The sequence below is a fragment of the Myxine glutinosa genome, chromosome 12, assembly GCF_964187855.1.
Source record: "Myxine glutinosa chromosome 12, kmMyxGlut1.1, whole genome shotgun sequence".
Taxonomy (NCBI): Eukaryota; Metazoa; Chordata; class Myxini; order Myxiniformes; family Myxinidae; genus Myxine; species Myxine glutinosa.
In genome coordinates, this window is record NC_136272.1 from 106,220,858 (window position 1) to 106,244,884 (window position 24,027).

Sequence of the window (24,027 nt, forward strand, 5' to 3'; positions counted from 1 at the left end):
TTCAGTACTGTATATGGCTGGACCGGTTATAGGATGGCTGGTTATATTATATTTTCGGAGTCCACATTTTGGGACGTTCTGCACTCTGTGTGCAGATTCCCACCAACACGAACGAGTCGATACCACAATGTAATTCATGATCGGGGTATTTATGGTACTCTAATTCATTCTATCTTTGCAGTCCTCAGCCTCCCATGATTGAATCGTTCTATCATCGATCGTCTAACATGAGGTCGTGTTTCAATCCGTGCGAGACAGTCTTCGGCTTGTCCTCCCCGACCAATGACCCGCAGATGTTGTGTCGAGAGAGAGACCGTTATCCGACATTCTGCAAGGGCCTGGTGCCGACTCGGCCTTTAAAAGGTCCATGCTCGTGTCGGTGCGTCATGCCGTTTCCCACAGGCGGGAGGGGGTCGTCCCGGAGCACACAGGGCCACATTGAGTGTTTCTCGGGGGATACGCGTGAAAAGGCCTCCGCTCCCTTTCTCAACTGCTAATAGGCCGTGATGGTGGCATCAATAAAGCGTGAGAAGGACGGACAATTGACCTGGCACCGGAGGCGGGCTGCGTGGCCCGGGAGACGCTGCTGGCGACCAGGAGAACGAGGAGCGGCGGGAAGGGTCTCCCCCGGTGGATCGTCCGAGAATGACGTGACGATGGAGCGCAAAGTGCGCTCCTTGAGGTCAGCACCGGTCCCCTTGCCCCCTTTACCCCCTCCTGGCAACGAAGGCCATGTCGTTGGGAATGGACTTGGTTGCCATGGCTACGCCTCAGTGGTGTTGCAATCATCGTGAGGGCTGCACCACTATGACGTAATGCGTGATAATCGCGTGTGGTTTGTAATAGTATTTCCCATCCGATAAATCTCCCACTCCGTCCGTTCATAAATCCCAACGGTGGTTCGCATTTATACCTGAATTCGCGTCCAGGTACGAAACGCGCTCACGTTCACCGTTCACTCGATACTGTACACACGTCCATGGAATCCCACGGCCCCCTAATTCCCGCCGTCATCTGTTATTTCCCTTCGGGCGGATACGTGAGGTACAAACTAGGCCACGGAGAATTGGGCGGGACGCTCGGAAAACGCGGACAGGATCTCATTTCGGACGGACCGGACGTGACGTGTTCTGTGCACGTCTGGGCTGGGCATCCAGCAGCTTCGCCGGGCACGGTATCTTCCGGTCGTGCCCCGTGCGGTAATAGTGCACAAAATGAGTTGATTCTGAGTGCACGGACCAGTGTTTTGTATCTACCCTGTAGTGTTGGGCCGGAGGGTCCACGCGGTGCGGCCCAAACGATCGTTTTTTTTCGTTGTTTTGCGACATCTCGTTGTTCGTGTTGTTTAATGTTGTTTTTCTCCTGCTTGGTCTCTTTTGGTGTTGTGTGTGCTTGAGGAACAGCGTGACCTCACCACCCAACGACCACATTATCAAACACCCTCACCACCGAACGACCACATCATCAAACACCCTCACCACCGAACGACCACATGATCAAACGCCCTCACCACCCAACGACCACATCATCAAACGCCCTCACCACCGAACGACCACATCAGCAAACGCCCTCACCACCCCAACGACCACATCATCAAACGCCCTCACCACCGAACGACCACATCATCAAACACCCTCACCACCGAACGACCACATCATCAAACGCCCTCACCACCGAACGACCACATCATCAAACGCCCTCACCACCGAACGACCACATCAGCAAACACCCTCACCATCGAACGACCTCATCATCAAACATCCTCACCACCGAACGCCCACATCAGCAAACGCCCTCACCACCGAACGACCACATCATCAAACGCCCTCACCACCGAACGGCCACATCAGCAAACACCCTCACCACCGAACGACCACATCAGCAAACGCCCTCACCACCGAACGACCACATCAGCAAACGCCCTCACCACCGAACGACCACATCAGCAAACACCCTCACCACCGAACGACCACATCATCAAACGCCCTCACCACCGAACGACCACATCAGCAAACACCCTCACCATCGAACGACCTCATCATCAAACATCCTCACCACCGAACGCCCACATCAGCAAACGCCCTCACCACCGAACGACCACATCATCAAACGCCCTCACCACCGAACGGCCACATCAGCAAACACCCTCACCACCGAACGACCACATCAGCAAACGCCCTCACCACCGAACGACCACATCAGCAAACGCCCTCACCACCGAACGACCACATCAGCAAACACCCTCACCACCGAACGACCACATCATCAAACGCCCTCACCACCGAACGACCACATCAGCAAACGTCCTCACCACCGAACGACCACATCAGCAAACACCCTCACCACCGAACGACCACATCAGCAAACGCCCTCACCACCGAACGACCACATCATCAAACAACCTCACCACACACCGACCTCCCCACCAAACAGCCTCACCACCCACCGACCTAATCACCAAACACTCTCACCACCCACCGACCTTATCACCAAACACCCTCACCACCCACCGACCTTATCACCAAACACCCTGACCACCCACTGACCTCATCACCAAACATCCTCACCACCCACCGACCTCATCACCAAACATCCTCACCACCTACCGACCTAATCACCAAACACCCTCACCACCCACCGACCTTATCACCAAACACCCTCACCACCCACTGACCTCATCACCAAACATCCTCACCACCCACCGACCTCATCACCAAACACCCTTATCACCCACGGACCTCACCATCCACCGACCTCACCACCCACGGACCTCACCACCCACGGACCTCACCACCCACGGACCTCACCACCCACGGACCTCACCACCCACCGACCTCACCACCCACGGACCTCACCACCCACGGACCTTATCACCCACGGACCTTATCACCCACGGACCTTACCACCCACGGACCTCACCACCCACCGACCTCACCACCCATCGACCTCATCACCCATCGACCTCATCACCACACACATCACCCACCGACCTCATCACCAAACACCCTTATCACCCATCGAAATCATCACCCACCGACCTCATCACCCACCGACCGCTCCATGGAGACCGTGCCCTCGATTGTTCCATAAATAACACGAGTATTATAAGATAAGAGTCTCATCGGGCATTTTACTTTGCTGCGGCGAATCAAAGTGAGTACGTTTGATGGGAGATGCTCCGTGGACGTTCCCACGCGTTCCCAAATCGCCTGGAATCACCAGGTGTCCCAAAGAGAACTGTTCTGGCGTCAATGGAGCCATTGCTTGTGCCAGGACCCTTTAATCCGCCTCTGTGGTTTGGCTCAGTGGGACAAATAATGGCGGACAGTTCTTGTGAACAAGACCGCAATAAGTGTGCTCGAGGCTCGCATGACCCCCCGAGCCATGGATTGCAGTAAAGCCGGCTGTTTCGTGTGCTTGCATTCACCCATAATGATTCATGTAACAGTATATGATTCGTGAGAGTGGGTTCGTGTCAATACCTCGTGGATAAATCCAACCTTTGTTCGTGAAATTATCAATTTCTGCGTTTATAATTATAATATTTTATAATTGTGTTAATAATAATAATAATAACACTCCAACACCCCCACCCCTCCTCCCAAACCCTCACGCCCACCCATGGGGTGGGGTAATAAGCAATTCCAAGTACAGTATGTAAAATGCACTGTGTCGTATTTCGGTAATTACAAGATAAGTGAATTGTAATTAGATGGATGTGTGGATTTATTGGATCGATAAATGAGTTTATGGAAGAATAAATCGATGAGTAACTGTTAGAGTAGATGGTTTGAGTCCGATAAATGAATAGAATGGAGACTTGAATGAAGAAACCGTATGAATAAAGATGGATGGATGGATGTAGTGAATGATGGATCGATGTGGATGTATGGATTGATGTATGTATGGATTAATGGATCGATGTGTTTATTAGTGGATCGATGGATTAATGTATGGATGTGTTTATTAGTGGATCGATGGATTAATTTATGGATGTTTATTAGTGGATCGATGGATTAATGTATGGATGTGTTTATAAGTGGATCGATGGATTAATTTATGGATGTTTATTAGTGGATCGATGGATTAATGTATGACTGTGTTTTTTAGTGGATCGACGGATGGATGGATGGATGTGTTTATAGATGTGTGGATAAATGGATTTATGGTTTATAGATGGATTGATTAATGTATTGATGGATGGATGAATATTATTGGATGTGTGGATGAACGTGTTGATGGATGCATGGATAGATAGTTGATGGATGTATGATTGGATGTTGTGATGGATGGATGGATATTAGTGGATGAATGTGGGAATTGATATAGTTCTGGATGAATGTATGATTAGATGTATTTATGGATGGATGGTTGGGTATTATTGGATGAATGAATGATTATATTGATGGATGGGTATTATTGGATGAATGTATGATTATATTGATGGATGGGTATTATTGAATGAATGTATGATTAGATGTATTTATGGATGGATGGATGGGTATTTTTGGATGAATGAATGATTATATTGATGGATGGGTATTATTGGATGAATGTATGATTATATTGATGGATGGGTATTTTTGGATGAATGAATGATTATATTGATGGATGGGTATTATTGGATGAATGTATGATTATATTGATGGATGGGTATTATTGAATGAATGTATGATTAGATGTATTTATGGATGGATGGATGGGTATTATTGAATGAATGTATGATTATATTGATGGATGGGTATTATTGGATGAATGTGTGATTAGATGTATTTATGGATGGATGGATGGGTATTATTGGATGAATGGATGATTATATTGATGGATGGGTATTATTGAATGAATGTATGATTATATTGATGGATGGGTATTATTGAATGAATGTATGATTATATTGATGGATGGGTATTATTGAATGAATGTATGATTATATTGATGGATGGGTATTATTGGATGTATGTATGATTAGATGTATTTATGGATGGATGGATGGGTAATATTGGATGAATGGATGATTATATTGATGGATGGGTATTATTGGATGAACGTATGATTATATTGATGGATGGGTATTATTGAATGAATGTATGATTAGATGTATTTATGGATGGATGGATGGGTATTATTGAATGAATGTATGATTATATTGATGGATGGGTATTATTGGATGAATGTATGATTAGATGTATTTATGGATGGATGGATGGGTATTATTGGATGAATGTATGAAATATATTGATGGATGGGTATTATTGAATGAATGTATGATTATATTGATGGATGGGTATTATTGGATGAATGTATGATTATATTGATGGATGGGTATTATTGGATGAATGTATGATTATATTGATGGATGGGTATTATTGAATGAATGTATGATGAGATGTATTTATGGATGGATGGATGGGTATTATTGGATGAATGTATGATTATATTGATGGATGGGTATTATTGAATGAATGTATGATTATATTGATGGATGCATATTATTGAATGAATGTATGATTAGATGTATTTATGGATGGATGGATGGGTATTATTGGATGAATGTATGATTATATTGATGGATGGGTATTATTGGATGAATGTATGATTATATTGATGGATGGGTATTATTGAATGAATGTATGATCAGATGTATTTATGGATGGATGGATGGGTATTATTGGATGAATGTATGATTATATTGATGGATGGGTATTATTGAATGAATGTATGATTAGATGTATTTATGGATGGATGGATGGGTATTATTGGATGAATGGATGATTATATTGATGGATGGGTATTATTGAATGAATGTATGATTATATTGATGGATGGGTATTATTGAATGAATGTATGATTATATTGATGGATGGGTATTTTTGAATGAATGTATGATTAGATGTATTTATGGATGGATGGATGGGTATTATTGAATGAATGTATGATGATATTGATGGATGGGTATTATTGGATGAATGTATGATTATATTGATGGATGGGTATTATTGAATGAATGTATGATTATATTGATGGATGGGTATTATTGGATGAATGTATGATTATATTGATGGATGGGTATTATTGAATGAATGTATGATTATATTGATGGATGGGTATTATTGGATGAATGTATGGTTATATTGATCGATGGGTATTATTGAATGAATGTATGATTAGATGTATTTATGGATGGATGGATGGGTATTATTGGATGAATGGATGATTATATTGATGGATGGGTATTATTGGATGAATGTATGATTATATTGATGGATGGGTATTATTGAATGAATGTATGATTAGATGTATTTATGGATGGATGGATGGGTATTATTGAATGAATGTATGATTATATTGATGGATGGGTATTATTGAATGAATGTATGATTATATTGATGGATGGGTATTATTGGATGAATGTATGATTATATTGATGGATGTGTTTTATCGGATGAATGGATGGATGGAGTGTGTTGATGGATGGAGTGTGTTGATGGATGGATGGATGGATGGATGGATTGATAAGGACTGAAATAAAGCATTGATAGTAGAAGAGGTGACGTTCTGGGGATAAAGTTTGGAATAAAAAATATATAAATCTGGAAGGGCTTTATGAATCTCGGGACGTGCTGGGACGTGCCTGGGCGGAGAATGAGAAAATAATCGGGACACGAAGGGAAGGATTGGGGGGTAGGGGGGAGGAGTCGGAGGGAATGGGAGGGAATGTGAGGAGAGGGAGGGTGGAGGGACGGTTGTCGAGTCGCGACGTTGAGCGCAGGTTCGGGTCGCTCTTGGTCCAACTAAGGAGGCAGCAATGGATGGCGGCGTATACGGCGGGGAGAGCCGGCGAGGTGAGCCATGACTCCATGTTTGGTGGTGGTGTTGTGCTTCCTCTGGTCGGTGGTGGTACCGTGGGAATCCTGCTTCATTTGCATATTCTTGGTGGGAGTCGAGTGTTGTGGAAGAGGCGAATATAAATGATGCAGTTTGACGGAATGTCATGAATTTGGACAAACAAGTGGTCGTTGTAGCAGAGATCGGGAATGCACGTGGAATCTGAGCTGGTGCGCTCGACCCGATTAGGACTAGACCGAGGTCCAGGGAAAACGTCTACAAATGAATGCAACCTGGAGAGTGACATACGCTGCATGAGACGTTCAGTTTGTTTACTTTCGCTTATCGTGGTTATCTTAATGGAGTTATCTTCATGGAGTTATCTTCGTGGAGTTATCGTCTCGGAGTTATCTTTGTGGTTTATCTTCTGGGAGTTATCTTCGTAGTTTTATCTTAGAGTTATCTTTGTGTTATATTGTCGGAGTTATCTTCTCGGAGTTATCTTCTCGGAGTTATTTTCTCGGAGTTATCTTCGTTGGTTTATCTTCATGATTATCTTCTCTGAGTTATCTTTGTGGGTTTATCTTTGTAAGCGTATCTTTGTTGGTTTATCTTCGTAGGTTTATCTTCATGGAGTTGTCTTCATGGTTTATATATTCGTAGGTTTATCTTCTCAGAGTTATCTTCATGGTTGTAATTTTGTGGGTTTATCTATATGGTTATCTTCTCGGATTTATCAATTGGTGGGTTTATCTTCGTGGTTATATTCCTGAGTTTATATTTTAGGTTTTTGTCTTCGTGGAATTATCTTCGTGGAATTATCTTTGTGGAGTTATCTTCGTGGAGTTATCTTCGTGGAGTTATCTTCGTGGAGTTATCTTCGTGGAGTTATCTTCGTGGTTATCTTCGTGGTTATCTTCGTGGAGTTATCTTCGTGGAGTTATCTTCGTGGAGTTATCTTCGTGGAGTTATCTTCGTGGAGTTATCTTCGTGGAGTTATCTTCGTGGAGTTATCTTCGTGGAGTTATCTTCGTGGAGTTATCTTCGTGGGTTTATCTTTGTGGGTTTATCTTTGTGGGTTTATCTTCGTGGATTTATTTTCATAATGGTTATTTATCTTGGTGGAGTTTTATGTTTGTGCAGTTATTTTCTTGTCGAGATCAATTTGTGTGATTATCTTTGTGTGGATATTTTCAAGTAGTTATCTTCATGTGGATGTCTTTGTGGGTTTCTCTTCGTCTGGGTGTCTTTGTGGGTTTATATATTCATGTGGTTATATTCATGTAATTATCTTTGTGGGGTTTATCTTTGTGTGGTTATACTTGTGGGTTCATATCTTCGTGTGGTTAACTTCACATGGTCGTCTTCGAGTGCAATCTTTGTGCAGTTACTTTCTTGTGGTTATCGTCATGCGGTTATCTTGGTGTGGATAAATGCTCTCATCATATGCGTCATTTATGTTTTCGGAGGTTCATTAATCGAGTTGATTTTCCCAGGGTCTCCGTATTCGGTCGTGCTCAGTACCAACGACCCCACGCGTGATTGCCAGTAATCCGTGCCTGCTGTGTATTGCTGGCACGTCTTGTGCATACACGATGTGCTCTGATGATAACAAGGAGGCATGTATTCGTGGCACCACTGGATGCTAACAGATTAGCCTTACGCCGAGAGTCACGACCCTGCGTTCACCACCCGGTCCATCCTCGGGGTCGTCTTGTGCAGAGCAGCAGCCCCAGTACTCTTTTTGGAGTACGATCCAAGTGTGGAGAGTTCAGTTGATACCACCAAAGCTTTGTTTAAGGTTTTTATGACATTTTGTTAATAATTATGTCACTTTAATGCACATACTTGTACACATCACCCATGTATCTTTCTTGCATGACTCATTACAATGTGATTAGCCTGATTGGCGTGTTCACATCACAAGGATTTCCCTGAGACCATTGTGAAACTTTTCCGAATTGGTGAAGTTTGTCAGGGGGATGTGGGAGGATGTGGGGATAGTCGGAACATTTTTCACGAAAACTCTTTATTACATAATATGGTTTTGTTTACAAAAACAAAAGATGTTTCACTACATAGTGTCATCACAACGTATTCACACCCCTTGACCTTTTTCACATTTTGTTGTGTTACAGCCTGAATTTAAAATGGATGCAATTGAATTTTTTTGTCACTGATCTGCACATAATAGCTCATAACGTAAAAGTAGATTTTTTAATATAAATTTTTAAAAAATTCATTACAAATGAAAAGCTGAAATGTCTTGAGTCAATAAGTATTCAACACCTTTGCTATGACACTCCAAATTGAGCTCAGGTACATCCAATTTCCTTTGATCATCCACGAGATGTCTCTACAACCTGATTGGAGTCCACCTGTGGCCAATAAAATGATTGGACATGATTTCGAAAGAAACACACCTTTCTGTAAGGTCCCACAGTTGACAGTGCATGTCACAGCAGAAACTCTACCATGGAGTCCAAGGAACTCTCCATAGATCTCAGATAGAATTATGAGGAGGCATAGATCTGGGGAAGGTTATAAAACCATTTCTAGAGTGTTGAAAGTTCCCAAGTTGAAAGTTCTGAGCTTCATCATTAGGAAAGGGAAAGAATATGGAACTACCCAGACTCTTCCTAGAAATGGCCGTCCGACCAAACTGAGCAACCGGGCAAGGAGCACCTTGGTCAGGGAGGTGACCAAGAACCCAATGACCAATCTGACAGAACTACAGAATTCCTTGGTTGACATTGGAGAACCTGCCAGAAGGACAACAGTCTCTGCAGCACTTCACAAATCTAGGCTTTTCGGGAGAGTGGCCAAACAGAGCCACTCCTGAGAAAAGGTACATGACAGCACACCTGGAGTTTGCAAAAAGGCACGTGAAAGACTCAAGAGCATGAGGCAAAATATTCTGTAGTCTGATGAGATGAAAATTAAACTATTTGGCCTGAATGCAAAGTGCTACGTCTGGCGGAAACAAAGCACAGCTCATCACCCTTGTAACACCATCCCGACCGTGCAGCATGGTGGTAGCAGCATGATGCTATGGGGATGCTTTTCAGTGGCAGGGACTGGGGGACTTGTAATTATAGAGGGAACAATGAATGGAGGCAAATACCTGAGGAGAATTTGCTTCAGAATGCAATAGACCTTAGACTGGGCAAAGATTTATGCTCCAACAGGACAATGACCCCAATCATACAGCCAAAGCAACACTGGAATGGCTTCAGAACAAGAATGTGAAAGAGATTGGATGGCCCAGCCAAAGCCCAAATTTAATCCCATTGAGAATCTGTGGAAAGACTTAAAGATTGCTGTTCAGCTATGCTTCCCACCCAACCTGACAGAGCTTGAGCAAATCTCAAGGAGGAATGGGAGAAACTCCCCAAATCCAGATGTACTAAGCCGATACAGACATAGCCAAGAAGACTTGAAGCTGTAATCGCTGCCAAAGGAGCTTCTGTGAAGTATTAAATCAGGGGGTTGAATACTTATGCAAAATAGATATTTCTGTATTTCATTTTTAATTATTTTGTAAAAATTTCTATTAAAAAAATTCCACTTTGACATTAAGGGGTATTATGTGTAGATCAGTGACAAAAATTTCAAATGAAAATTTAGGATGTGGGGATGTTTGGAATATGTTTCAACTAACCCCATACTCTGACACTCTAAAATGGCCTCTAAAGGTGTTTTTTTTTTAACCCCATACTAACCCTGAATGGTCATGTGACAATCTTATGCACAGTACACAACACAGTGCTTTAGTTTCAAGATCTACTTCGCCTCATACTGTCACTTAGTACTTGCATATATAATACATAAAAGGTACTCACCTTTATCTTACTACGTCCTCAAGATAAAACAACTTTTCCTCAAAGATAAATATTTACTCAGAATTGCAAAAATCGAACATGCCATTCTCTTCACAACAACTCCTTTCCTTTTGTATTGAAAGCAATATGGTGGAAAGGCAACGTCATTATCTACCTGCACCATCTGGACATCATCCTTGCTTTCTTTGAAAACTGCAATGTTCCAACTAACTTTAGCTCTTTCACGAGCCTCGATTCTGAATACTAAAAAAAAAAAAACCAAAAAAAAAAACCCACCACTTTCCAACTAACACCACGTTCCAACTAACACCACTTTCCAACTAACAACACGTTCCAACTAGCACCACGTTCCAACTAACACCACATTCCAACTAACGCCACGTTCCAACTAACATCACGTTCCAACTAACACCACTTTCCAAATAACATCATGTTCCCACTAACATCACGTTCCAACTAACCCCACGTTCCAACTAACACCACTTTCCAACTAACATCACGTTCCCACTAACATCACGTTCCAACTAACCCCACGTTCCAAATAGCACCACTTTCCAACTAACCCCACGTTCCAACTAACCCCACGTTCCAACTAACCCCACGTTCCAACTAACCCCACGTTCCAACTAGCACCACGTTCCAACTAACACCACGTTCCCACTAACATCACGTTCCAACTTGCACCACGTTCCAACTAATACCACGTTCCAACTAATACCACGTTCCAACTAGCACCACTTTCCAACTACCACCACGTTCCAACTAACACCACGTTCCAACTAACATCACGTTCCAACTAGCACCACGTTCCAACTAACACCACGTTCCAACTAACACCACGTTCCAACAAACACCACTTTCCAACTAACACCACTTTCCAACTAACACCACTTTCCAACTAACACCACTTTCCAACTAACACCACGTTCCAACTAACACCACGTTCCAACTAACACCACGTTCCAACTAACATCACGTTCCAACTAACACCACTTTCCAACTAACATCACGTTCCCACTAACATCACGTTCCAACTAGCACCACTTTCCAACTAACACCACGTTCCAACTAACCCCACGTTCCAACTAACACCACTTTCCAACTAACATCACGTTTCAACGAACACCACATTCGAACTAACACCACTTTCCAACTAACCCCACGTTCCAACTAACATCACGTTCCAACTAGCACAACTTTCCAACTAACATCACGTTTCAACGAACACCACATTCGAACTAACACCACGTTCCAACTAACATCACGTTCCAACTAACATCACGTTCCAACTAACACCACTTTCCAACTAACACCACGTTCCAACTAACATCACGTTCCAACTCACATCACGTTCCAACTCACATCACGTTCCAACTAACACCACTTTCCAACTAACATCACGTTCCAACTAACATCACGTTACAACTAACATCACATTCCAAATAACACCACTTTCCAACTAACATCACGTTCCAACTAACACCACTTTCCAACGAACACCACTTTCCAACTAACATCACGTTCCAACTAACATCACGTTCAAACTAGCACCACTTTCCAACTAACACCACATTCCAACTAACCCCACATTCCAACTAACACCACTTTCCAACGAACACCACGTTCCAACTAACACCACTTTCCAACTAACACCACATTCCAACTAACATCACGTTCCAACTAACACCACTTTCCAACGAACATCACGTTCCCACGAACATCACGTTCCAACGAACATCACGTTCCAACTAACACCATGTTCCAACTAACACCACGTTCCCACTAACATCACGTTCCAACTAACCCCACGTTCCAACTAGCGCCACTTTCCAACTAACACCACATTCCAACTAACACCACGGTCCAACTCACACCACGTTCCAACTAACACCACGTTCCAACTAACACCACGTTCCAACTAACACCACGTTCCAACTAACACCACGTTCCAACTAACACCACGTTCCAACTAACACCACTTTCCAACTAACATCACGTTCCAACTAACACCACTTTCCAACTAACATCACGTTCCAACTCACACCACGGTCCAACTCACACCACGGTCCAACTAACACCACGTTCCAACTAACACCACGTTCCAACTAACACCACGTTCCAACTAACACCACGTTCCAACTAACCCCACCTTCCCCGACTTGTTAGCTCACCTGGAACGAAGTTCAGGGGAGCTCATGCGATGGCGCGTTGTCCGTCCGTCAGTCCGTCCACCCATAAACACTTGCAACCTCTTCTCCTTCTCCTGATGGGATTGTGACCAAACTTGGCACAAATTATATTTGTTGTGCTGTGACTAAAGTTTATTCACGGCATTAAAAAAACCCGGGGTCTAAGGGGGTCTACCAGGGGTCAAAGTGGATCCAGGTTTGACCCCCCAAAATAGGAATTTGCTTTTTCCTCTGAAACTACAAACACTATTCTGATGAAACTTGACCACAACCTTCATCGCCCTTGATGTACCGAAGTTTGTTCACGGCACTAAGAAAATCAAAGTCTAAGGGGATCTACGGGGGTCAAAGTGGGTCCAGGTTTGACCCCCAAAATAGGTATTTGCTTTCTTCTCAGAAACTACACACAATGAAATGTGAAATGAAACTGAAATGAAAAATGAAATGAAATGAAATAAAATGAAAAAATGAAATGAAATGAAATGAAACTACACACAATGAAATGTTTCGATGAAACTTCACCACACCTTCATCATCCGTGATATACCAAAGTTTGTTGAAGGCATTAGAAAAATTTGAGTCTGAGGATGTACACGGGGTGGGGGTGGGGGGTTGCCCCCCAAAATAGGTATTTTTTGTTTATTTGTCATGTGTTATGATTCTGTTAGTATGATGCTATCTGCTGCCCCTGTCTTCTAGCAACCAGTGCAATTAATTTAAAATACCTTTTGTCAGTGCAGTATCCTGTTTATTCTACCAGGTGAGCGCCAGGGGTATTTCCCCTATGCTTTTATGTTGTTGTTGTGGATGTGAAATTATCGACGTTTGAATTTGAAGGATTAACGTTTGATAACGGAAGGCCTCTGCATGTCGATGCTTCGACCAAATGTTGCAATTCCTATTTGGGCCGATCAACACATTGACAGAAGGCAGAAGACCGACAGTTCTTTAGTTGAGTATGTGGAGACACCTTTAGAGGCCATTTTTCCCTGCAGAGCAGGGGTTGTCCTTTTTCGGGCACCATGGACCCCTTTTTGAAGCAATGTTTTATGGCCGGATGCTCTTCCTACCGCCAACCCTGTTGCGACACACATGGAATTACCAGTGAACTGGTGCTCAATTTGCCGACCTCGGTGGGATGACAGGCTGAGTCAACCCCCCTGGTGTTAATTCAGCGATCGACCGGGATTCCAACCCAGGATCCTAGGATCTTAGGATCCCAAGCCAGCACCCTAACCGACGAGCCTGTGGTGGTGGTGGTGGTGGTGGTGGTGGTGCAGTAGCAGCAACAACAACACCCTTTTACGACTGAGCATGTTACCGTTCAGCCTTTCTCATGTACTAGCTAGACCAAAGAGCCATCCAAAGGAGTTCATTGATTTTTCTTTTGATTTTTTTTAAATGTTTGATTTCTTGATCTGCCTGGTTCCATTAGCAGTACATGATACCCAAACTCATCAGGATGTCCTTACAAACAAAACGGAGTGATCATATTATTTGTCTACATGGATCTTGGGCTCATGGACGAGTTTGGAGAGAAATCACATGCAGAAGGTCATTTGTAGACATCAACCGTTGCACTTAAAAATAGGGGCAATAGCCCTGGGCACTCACCTGGTAGCATAAAGCACCAAAGCAGTATACTACACCGACTAAAGGTATATTAAACCAACTTCAGTGGTTGTTTGGAGACAGGGCAGCATGTAGAATCATACTAACTTAATCATGACTTTAAACCCCCCCCCAAAATTTTTTGGGGGTGGGGGGGGGCAACCCCTACCTCCCCTGCCCCACCCCTGTAGAACCCCTTGCACCCCAATTTTTCTAATTCCGTGAACAAACATTGGTACATCACAGGTGATGAAAGTTGTGATCATATTTCATCAAAATCGTGTGTGTAGTTTCTGAGAAGAAAGAAAATACCTATTTTAGGGGATCAAACCCCACCACACACCTCAAAACTTGACCTCCTTAATGTCGTGATGTACATTGGTACATCCCCTTCCGCCTCCCCCTCACACCCCCTTCTCCCCTTTCCCCCCGTAGACCTCTTTAGGGCCTGATTTTTTTTTTTAATGTCGTGAACAAACTTTGGTGCATCACGCGTGATGAAGGTTGTGGTCAAGTTTCATCGAAATTGTTTGTGTAGTTTCGGAGAAGAAAGCAAATACCTATTTTGGGAGTCAAACGTGGACCCACTTTGACCCCCTTAGACCCCGATTTTCTTAATGCCATGACCATAGTTGAGTTGCAACATACCAAATATCATTTTAGCCAGGTTTGGTTACAATCCCATCAGCAGTTTTGTTGAAGAAGTTGCAAGTGTTGATGGAGTGATGGACTGAAGGATTGACGGACGGACGACGTGACATCCCATAAGCTCCACGGAACTACGTTCCAGGTGAGCTAAAATGAATTACAAAGACATAGGTTGGCAAGGGATACATTTGGAACATGGGGTATGTGGCTGCTGGTTGCATCATTTGTGGAGGCACGGCTGTGCCGCTGATGCAGTGCCCCCATTACCAGCTCGCTGATACTCATTTTGCTGACCTCGGAAGGCTGACAGGCTGAATCGACCCGCCTGGTCTTAATTCAACAGCACAACTAGTCTAGTAGGAAGACTAGGTCCCCCTGCACCCCCCGGAGATATACTTCTAATCAGTGTTTCTAGATTGGAAAAAATGTGTAGAAAATGACTAGCTATGGCCCCAAGCTGAAAAAATGTCCCACATACCATTTTTATGCAAATTACTGCTGCAAATTTTATGCAAAATTATGCAAATTTTATGCAAATTTTTGATGAGGAGTAGAGTTGAGGGGTCTTTGAGGGCTTCATCGAGGTGCTCTCGGTTGCAAGACTGGGTCATTCTGAGAAGCACAGCAGGGTCAGAGATCATGATGTTCTCCTCCTCAGTGAATCTCTCCATCAACAGCCTCTCCATTGCCTCACACACTGTTTTGAGGCAAAAGAGGGACTTTGCGTAGGCCTTTCCACTGAGAACACCTTTGAGAGATCCACTTGTTACTAGTTGTGCCTCAAAGAGAATCTCTGCATATCCAGAACCACGCATGTTGTGTCCAGTGAGCATCCCGATGTAGTTCATGGATGTGTGGAAGGGTCCAATCGTTACTACATGACTAGCAAATTCATTTGGCCAGCGCCAGATGATGGGAAGGGCTTTCATGCAGACACCCAGATCAAATGTATTCAGGACCCATCTCTGACCCACCTCAGCAGTTGCTGCCTCGGAACGCTTCAGTAGCTCACGAACAACTGCGTTGTCTGTGATCGGTTGGTGGATAGGCGTGCAGTAGTCGACTGTTGATTTGCTGGGTGGGGGAGAACCAGTTGCAGAGGTGAAACCCCCTAGCCCAGGCACAGGCTGCAGGCCACAGCTTCCGATGTATCTGATGAAGAGCCAGATGTAGTACTCTTGCATCGTAGTGGCATAGACTGTGTCATTCTCTGCTGGCGGTGTGAATGATGAGCCTTCAGGGAACTTCGGGCCAACGCGAGTAAAGTGCAAGGGTGGGAGAGTTTTTGGTGTGTCGACCTTCAGGCTACGCTGTTGTGACCTATTGATGGTAGGTAGCATTCGGTCCTTGCTGCTCTCGAACCCGGGCTTGACCTCCTGCACCATGATTCCTCCAGCACTGTTTACAATGTTGCTGCCGTGCACACTGGTAGTGGTTTTATTCAAGTTGTCCCACTCACAGTGGAATACAAGGTTGCCCTCTCCTGTCACAATTTGTGGTGTACGATAAGTTGAGACTTCATCCAGGACCTTGGCGAGAGCAGTTTCCAACTCCAAGGCGAAATCGTAGCTCTCAGAGTGTCCAAGCCTGTGTAGTATTGTGGTGAGCTGTTTGCTTCGGAACAGGTGCCTTACAGTCACACAGAGGAGAATGTGCTTTGGTAACTTCCATTTTCCATCTGACACTGCACGGCACAGATCTTGTCCAATGGAGAAGACCAGACGCTTCACCTTTTCTGTCTCGATGCCCTCCTTGCCAGTCATTAGCACGCTGAGAAAGCGGACAAGGTCTGGAGGTAGGATGTCTTCAGGATTGAGCTCCATGTCTTCAGCTGTTGGTGGCCATGGTTGGTCTTTACACTCTCTGAAAGCCTGTAGAATACCCTGGCGAAGTTGGAGGGCAACATTTTGGTTCTTGTTTGTGCTTCCGAGTGTGAATGCTCGTGCGAGAGCATTGGAAACTGTTATGTTTGAGCTGTGCACAAGCCAGAAAGAAATGACATCACATTTGTCATGATCAACCTTCGTGAAGTGGATATGCTCCTTGATTGGGTCATTCTGTAGGCGTTTCAGTAGTTTCTCTGACCGATAATTTGAGTTCTCATATCCATTCAGTTTCAGTTCCTCGACATAGAGCAAGCGCAAGGAAGAAAGCTGTAGAACTTTATTCTGCTGGATGACCTGGGTTTGAATGTGTTCCAGTACTGAGTTGAATGCCTTTTCATGGGCGGCTGACATGCAAGCCTGCTCCTTTGGTGCTTCGGCTCTGTGAATCGCACGCTCATAGTTGTAGAATGCTGTGCGGAAAGCTTTAAAACATGACGGATGGTGTTTGGCCTCACATGCAAAGAGGTCTTTGTTTTTCACCTTTCGATGGAGTCGATAGAGACCCATTTTCTCAGCCCGTGTTTCGATTTGCTCCCATGCATTTTCTTTGTTTTTAAAGGATGGGAAGGTTGTAGGCCTCTCAGTATTGCGATGAGCATCTTTGGTCTCAACTTTCTCACAAAATATACACTCTGGCGGGAAGATGGGTTCAGCAGAACCTCCTGGTTTACGAGGAGAGTGATGCCATGATGAGGTTGATGGCCCTGGTATCATCTCCCAGACGATGAAAGTGGCGGACAAAGTGCTTATAACACTTGCTGTGATATCCTACTCTTTCTAGGTCATCAGGAAGAGTTGCCGGGATCTGATCACATACTGATTGCATACGACATGGGGAGTCATGCGGTTGGTTGAGACGTCTATCCCGGATCTTTTGAAGCAGTTGCAGTTTTTCTGAAGCAGATCCTTTAATTTTACGGAGGGGCGTGAAATCCCCATGATCAGACATGGATGGTACATGAAGGATGCATGTAGGAGGAGAGCTTTGGGCTGCAGGTTCTACACTCCGTTTTCTTTTGGGCATGCTTGCTGTCGATGTCTACCATCACTGTTAAATGACAAATAAGAAATCACGAATGATGTTAAAAGTGCCTGTGAAAGGAGGCTCTGAGTTTTCAGTGAGGTAACAGAGGTTCTGAGTCATGTTCTACACTAGGGTACTTTTTAGCTGACTAAACCATGTTTAGTGGCATCAAAAGTGCTAATAGCTAAAACATCTAAATTCTTCCACACTAACGTTAGCTATCTAGGCCAATGAAACATTGTGCTAAGTTACTGTAGCTAGCTCAGCTGTCGTGCCTCTTTCTGGTTCAATTCATATACAGAAGTCAACAGATATGTCTCATGTTTGGCATTAACAAAAGTTTAAGTTACACCGACATTAGGAACATACTGTACATAGATGAGGCTAGCTTTAACGTTAGCTAACATGGTGCTAGCTGGCTCAGCTGTTATTCTGCCTGTTTATGATTTCATGCAGAAACTGAAGTCAAGAGTGTGAGTAACATTATAGTTAGCATCTTACCTGGCTAGATTGGAGGATGAATACCAAGAACAACACACAGATGGAATGGAAGACTGAACTTTCAACTGAGGTATTCAATAACATCAACGTTACCAATTGATACGAGCGCGCGACATTACCAATTGATACGAGCGCGCGAGCGCGCATGTTACATGGATGGAAATGTAAAATGGCAGCTATAGCAGCACTAATTTGGATCTCTAGTCTGTCATTTCTGCACTGTGATTGGATAACATAAAAAAATATGTTTGGGAGTTAACAGCAGGAGTTGGTAGATTTTACGTGGGCTGGGTGAGAAACCTTTAAATAAGCAAGTGAAAATCTCTCGCAATACAAAGTCAATGGTGGGAAGAAAAGTTGAGTGGTACCAATGTTACTGCCAATGTCCCGCCCCTATGCAAGACTCAGGAGCATCTTGTTGACATTTAACCTTGAAAATACCTGGGTTTAGACCCCTTATGTACCATGTTAAGTTATCTGCAGTATTAACGTATCCTTATCATTTGTAAAACTGATTATTTTGTAATTACAGCATTAATATGCATACTAGTATACCATAGACACATGTAATCATGTTATGAATAGTTCTATCATGATCTATGCCCTTCAAAACATGGGTCTAGACACCTTCATTTTTCAATTATCTGCAATATTGGCTGAGATATGTCAAAAATCGTTTTTTTGATAATGGCAGCAGTAATTTGCATAAAAATGGTATGTGGGACATTTTTTCAGCTTGGGGCCATAGCTAGTCATTTTCTACACATTTTTTCCAATCTAGAAACACTGATTAGAAGTATATCTCCGGGGGGTGCAGGGGGACCTAGTCTTCCTACTAGACTAAACAAGACCCTCGGATCTCCAGACAGCAAGCCACCTTAACCGTTAAGCAAACACCAGGAATGGTTTAGATGGTAACTAACCCTAACGGCTCAAGATCCTCGGATCTTACACAAGCCACCTTCTCAAGACCCTAGGATCTTAAGACTGCAAGCTGCGTTAACTGTTAAGCCAACACCATGTATGGTTCAGATGATAACTAACCATAACAGCTCAAGACCCTAAGATCTCGAGCAAGCCACATTCTCAAGACCCTAGTTAGGATCTTAAGCAAGCCACCTTAACTGTTAAGCCAACACCAGGTATGGTTATCAAATGGTAACTAACCCTAACAGCTCAAGACCCTAGGATCTTAAGCAAGCTACCTTAACCGTTAAGCCAACACCAGGTATGATTCAGATGATAACTAACCCTAACAGCTCAAGACCCAAGGATCTTAAGCAAGCTACCTTAACCGTTAAGCCAACACCAGGTATGATTCAGATGGTAACTAACCCTAACAGCTCAAGATCCTCGCATCTTAAGCAAACCACCTTCTCAAGACCCTAGGATCTTAAGCAAGCTACCTTAACCGTTAAGCCAACACCAGGTATGGTTCAGATGATAACTAACCCTAAGGGCTCAAGACCCTAGGATCTCTAGCAAGCCACATTCTTAAGACCCTAGGATCTTAAGCAAGCCATGTTAACCATTAAGCCAACACCAGGTATGGTTCAGATGATAACTAAAACTAACAGCTCAAGACCCTAGGATCTTAAGCAAGCCACGTTAACCATTAAGCCAACACCAGGTATGATTCAGATGGTAACTAACCCTAACAGGCTAACCCGGTTGCCTTGCTTGATTTGGTCGTTTTGTTTTCAACGAAACTCATTTATTTGATGAGCGCACGCAGCGGCTTGTACTTAGACGTATTCCAAGGTCCACCCCCTGATTATCTTGTCCATACCTGTCTGCAGCAACACACGAGGGCCAGTCAAAAGGTTTTCTCCCTGTCCATGAAGCGAAACCCTCTAGCTATAACAAGTTTCCACTTTCCAGCCAGTCCCATATTCCAACCACCGCAGACCTTCCGAATGCCATTGGAACACACAACATGGACCCTCTTGGCTCGAAAACTATTTTCGAGGGTAAAACTTTTTGATCATCCTCGTAAACGATGGATATGGTCTCCATGGTAATGATAAAGGGTGAGAAATATCATTTTGAGTTGGAGGGTTTGTATCACCTCCAAGTGCCAAGGCTGCGTTCAACAACGCCAGGAATGTGGCGTAGTTGTTTTCACCACCGTTATGTTTGCTTCCATTGGAGTGTGGTGTAGTTGTTTAACGTGGAATGTTGTGTCATTGTTTGTTTACAGGGGAATGTTGTGTAGTTGTTTGTTTACAGCGGAATGGTGTGTAGGTGTGTAGTATTTTCTGGTGGAATGTTGTGGAGTTGTTGCCTACCAGTGATAATGTTTGTTGACCATGAAAAGGTCTTTTTGAATGCAGCATCAGCTGGCGCTTGCTCTTTGACATTTCTTCCCCATGTAGGCTGCATGAGGGGAGTTCCACGGGTTACCTTGCTCGCTACCATCCTGTGTTTTGCTGGAGTCGCTTTGTTCTGCGGAGCTGGACATGAGGCTTTATCCGGGACTGCCTGGCTCCTCCAGAACCACTGGAACCTTTCTGAAGATACGTCTCTGATCATCTACCAGCTGTGGGTATCATCCCTAAATTGGCCTTCACTCGACCTGGGTGTGGCCTGTAACCGGATCACGGTGATTGGGCTAATGGGAAAATTGGAAAACGATGCATGAGACACGAAACCAAACAATCGCAGTTGTCTTGATTATGCGGCGCCATCATTTTCGGTGCAAATCGAAACTGGGTCATGACCATAGCAAACATTTTTTGTTTTAGGTTTTAGATTCCTGTGGGTGATCTTCTAGTAAGGTGACTTGCATCCATACACACTTATCGACCAGGAGGAGGATAACGTAATTTTCATCGACTCTCGTAGAATGTGGACTTTTTTGTTTGCACAATCTTGGAATGATACACCGGCCGTGAATGGACTGACTGTCGTAAGCTGTAGTAATGAGGAGTAAAAGCTGTAATTCAATCCTCCAAGCTCAACAGTTCCTCGACTCCTTTCCCTTGTTGTTGTGCAAATTCGATTGTAATGACAATTTCAAGGTGACCGGGGCTAATCCATCGAGTGATGTAATGCGTAAGAGCTCGTAATTGCGAAATTGTCGGCATAATCGTATGTAATTGCTGGACTATATATGGTTAGGGATGTTAAAGCGCTCGCACATACAATACATTAAAAAAATAATTCTATACTTCGTCAAGGCTCATACGAAAGCGAACACCTATAACGTAAAATAAAGGGAGCGGGAGACAAGAGGGGGAGAGAGAGAGGGAAGCACAACAACAGTAGGGAACAGGGACATTGGAAGACCTGTGGGAGGGAGAGGGCTTGGGCGATGTACACGGGATAAACAAGATGGACACTACAGGAGATTTCAAGGAAAGAAAACGGAATTTGAAGGACGTGGATTTCGGGTGGATTAACGGGGGTGGAAAACATCAAGGTTTTGGATGAGGGAAGATAAGAGATGGTGGTGAACAGCTGTTTTAAAGACCTGGAGGGAGGAGTGGGATTGAAGAGAGTGAGGGAGTTTGCTCCAGAGTCGGGAGGAAAGAGGAATGAAAGAGTGAAGGTGAGCAGCGAGTCTTGATTTTGGCAGTTTCACCAGAAGAGGGTAGCTGGCAGATCTTGTGCAACCTGCAGGATAATTTGAGGGACAGAGCACAGACAGAGCAGGGGGAGCAAGGCTGGAGAGGGGTCGATAGAAGACAGAAAAACCACCAACCTGCCTGCAGTGAGAGAGAGAGAAAGACCCTCAGAATCAGCTTCATCACGGGAGATTTCAATGATTCTGAAAGCTTTGGTTTCAACAGCATGAAGACGAGCTAGATGTGAGGCAGGAGCACCAGCCCAGAGGGGAGAGTAGTATTCCATTGAGCTGCGGATGAAAGCTTTGTATGTGGTGAGGAGCTCAGGTGTGCCAAGGAAGGACTTCGCACGACGGAGGATGCCCAGACGGCGACTGGCTTTGGAGGCCAGCTTGGAAATGTGGTTTTCCCAGGAAAGATCATGGCAGATAGTGAGACCCAAGAGTTTGAGTGACAGAACTTCTTGGAGAGCATCGTTGAGAAAGTAGATGGGAGGGTTGTCCAGACGGTCTTTAGGGACAGACAAAGTGAGAGTGTGAGATTTGTCTGGATTGAAAGACATGTTCCACTTGTTTGACCAGTTTGTGAAGCGAGCCGATCTGATGGATGAGGTATGGAGCGGCAGAGAGTGGAGTCATCAGCAAAGAGATAGAGAGGATTTTCCAGAGAGTCGGAGAGATCATTGATGAAGACCAGAAAAAGCACAGTGCCCAGAACACTGTATTGGGGGAACTCAGCCTGAACAGGAAGGGGAGATGAGAGAATTCCATTCAGGGCCACACGTTGACTGCGACCAGAGAGGAAGTCGGCAAGCCATGTGTGGAGGTTTCCATGGATACCATAGGAGGAGAGTTTGGTGGGTAGGGTGGGGTGCCAGACCGTATCGAAGGCACCAGTGTCATTCATGCATCCTATTATGTCACATAGTTTTTTTTGGCATGGATTATGAACGTCATAAATTTAATTCTTCATTCACATCGGGTCAGAGATCAGATATATAGTTTCAAATCTTTCAGATAAAGATTTCAATTCAACCAATTATGGCTGAAATACCGCTTCACCGACGATGTCATCGTTAGCACCCTACATATCCCATGGGGAGTTGATGACATGTGCCAAGTTTCAATTTTTTTTGTTGAGCAGTTTTGGAGAGGATTGTCCAATTTTTTTCCTCTTTAATCTATTATGGCTGCCATACCATATGACCTACGACATCAGAGTTGGCAATAAAATATTGTGAAGTCCGTAAATAACTTTGCAAGCAACGCTGAATTCTCAAGACTGAATCTGAATAGTGTGAAAATACAGAAGGGTCGCCCGTTATCAAATAATGACTACCGTCGGCAACAATTGCAGGATCACACAAAACGATGTTAATTTCAGACATTTCAGTGTTATTGAGATAATATAAGATTGAGATAAATAACTCGGGACACCACTTCCTTGTTCGTGATTCCTAGACATGCCTAGTCCTGCGCACACTATCGGTACACGGATCGCTAATCAGTAATGCAACATGATCTAAACAAACGACCAGACAAAAACAAGGATGATGGCAGCATGCATAGGCTACTCATTGAAAATTGCTGTAGTTTCTCGATGTTTCTAGTCTTGCTTGTTGGTTGGCTCAGGTGTGCAAAACATGCGCATGCGAAAATATGTCAGGTAAAAAACTGGGGCCGTATTATACACGGGATATAGGAAAAAAGTTGGGATCGACTTATACATGGTTGGGGTCTTGTACTCAATTATATACGGTATATATATATATATATATATATATATTTGAAGTCACAATAGTCAAAGGAATGCCAATCTTCTTGTGTAGCAGCCACAATTATTCCCACATTCTTGTAGGGTTGGCTGGGGGAAGCTTGGCCTAAATCTTTCACGAACTGGCTGGCCAAGCCTGGCGTTCGATTCAGGTTAGGACAG

At 44.0% G+C, this 24,027-nt stretch overlaps 1 protein-coding gene across 4 annotated transcripts in view; it reads left to right on the top strand.

Moving 5' to 3' along the window:
* Window positions 1-1,015: 1,015 nt before the first annotated feature.
* Window positions 1,016-24,027, top strand: part of LOC137437714 (neuronal membrane glycoprotein M6-b) — a 58,232-nt gene continuing 35,220 nt past the window's right edge. Inside the window, exons 1-2 of one of the 4 annotated variants that reach the window (XM_068132267.2) lie at window positions 1,016-1,199; window positions 20,902-21,067. In XM_068132267.2, coding sequence (XP_067988368.2) covers window positions 20,907-21,067 — 161 coding nt within the window. In that variant the 5' untranslated portion in view covers window positions 1,016-1,199; window positions 20,902-20,906. Of the gene's footprint in view, window positions 1,200-6,707; window positions 6,934-8,607; window positions 8,627-20,901; window positions 21,068-24,027 lie in introns of those variants that run through there. The other 3 variants (XM_068132266.2, XM_068132265.2, XM_068132268.2) reach the window with 3 other exon arrangements.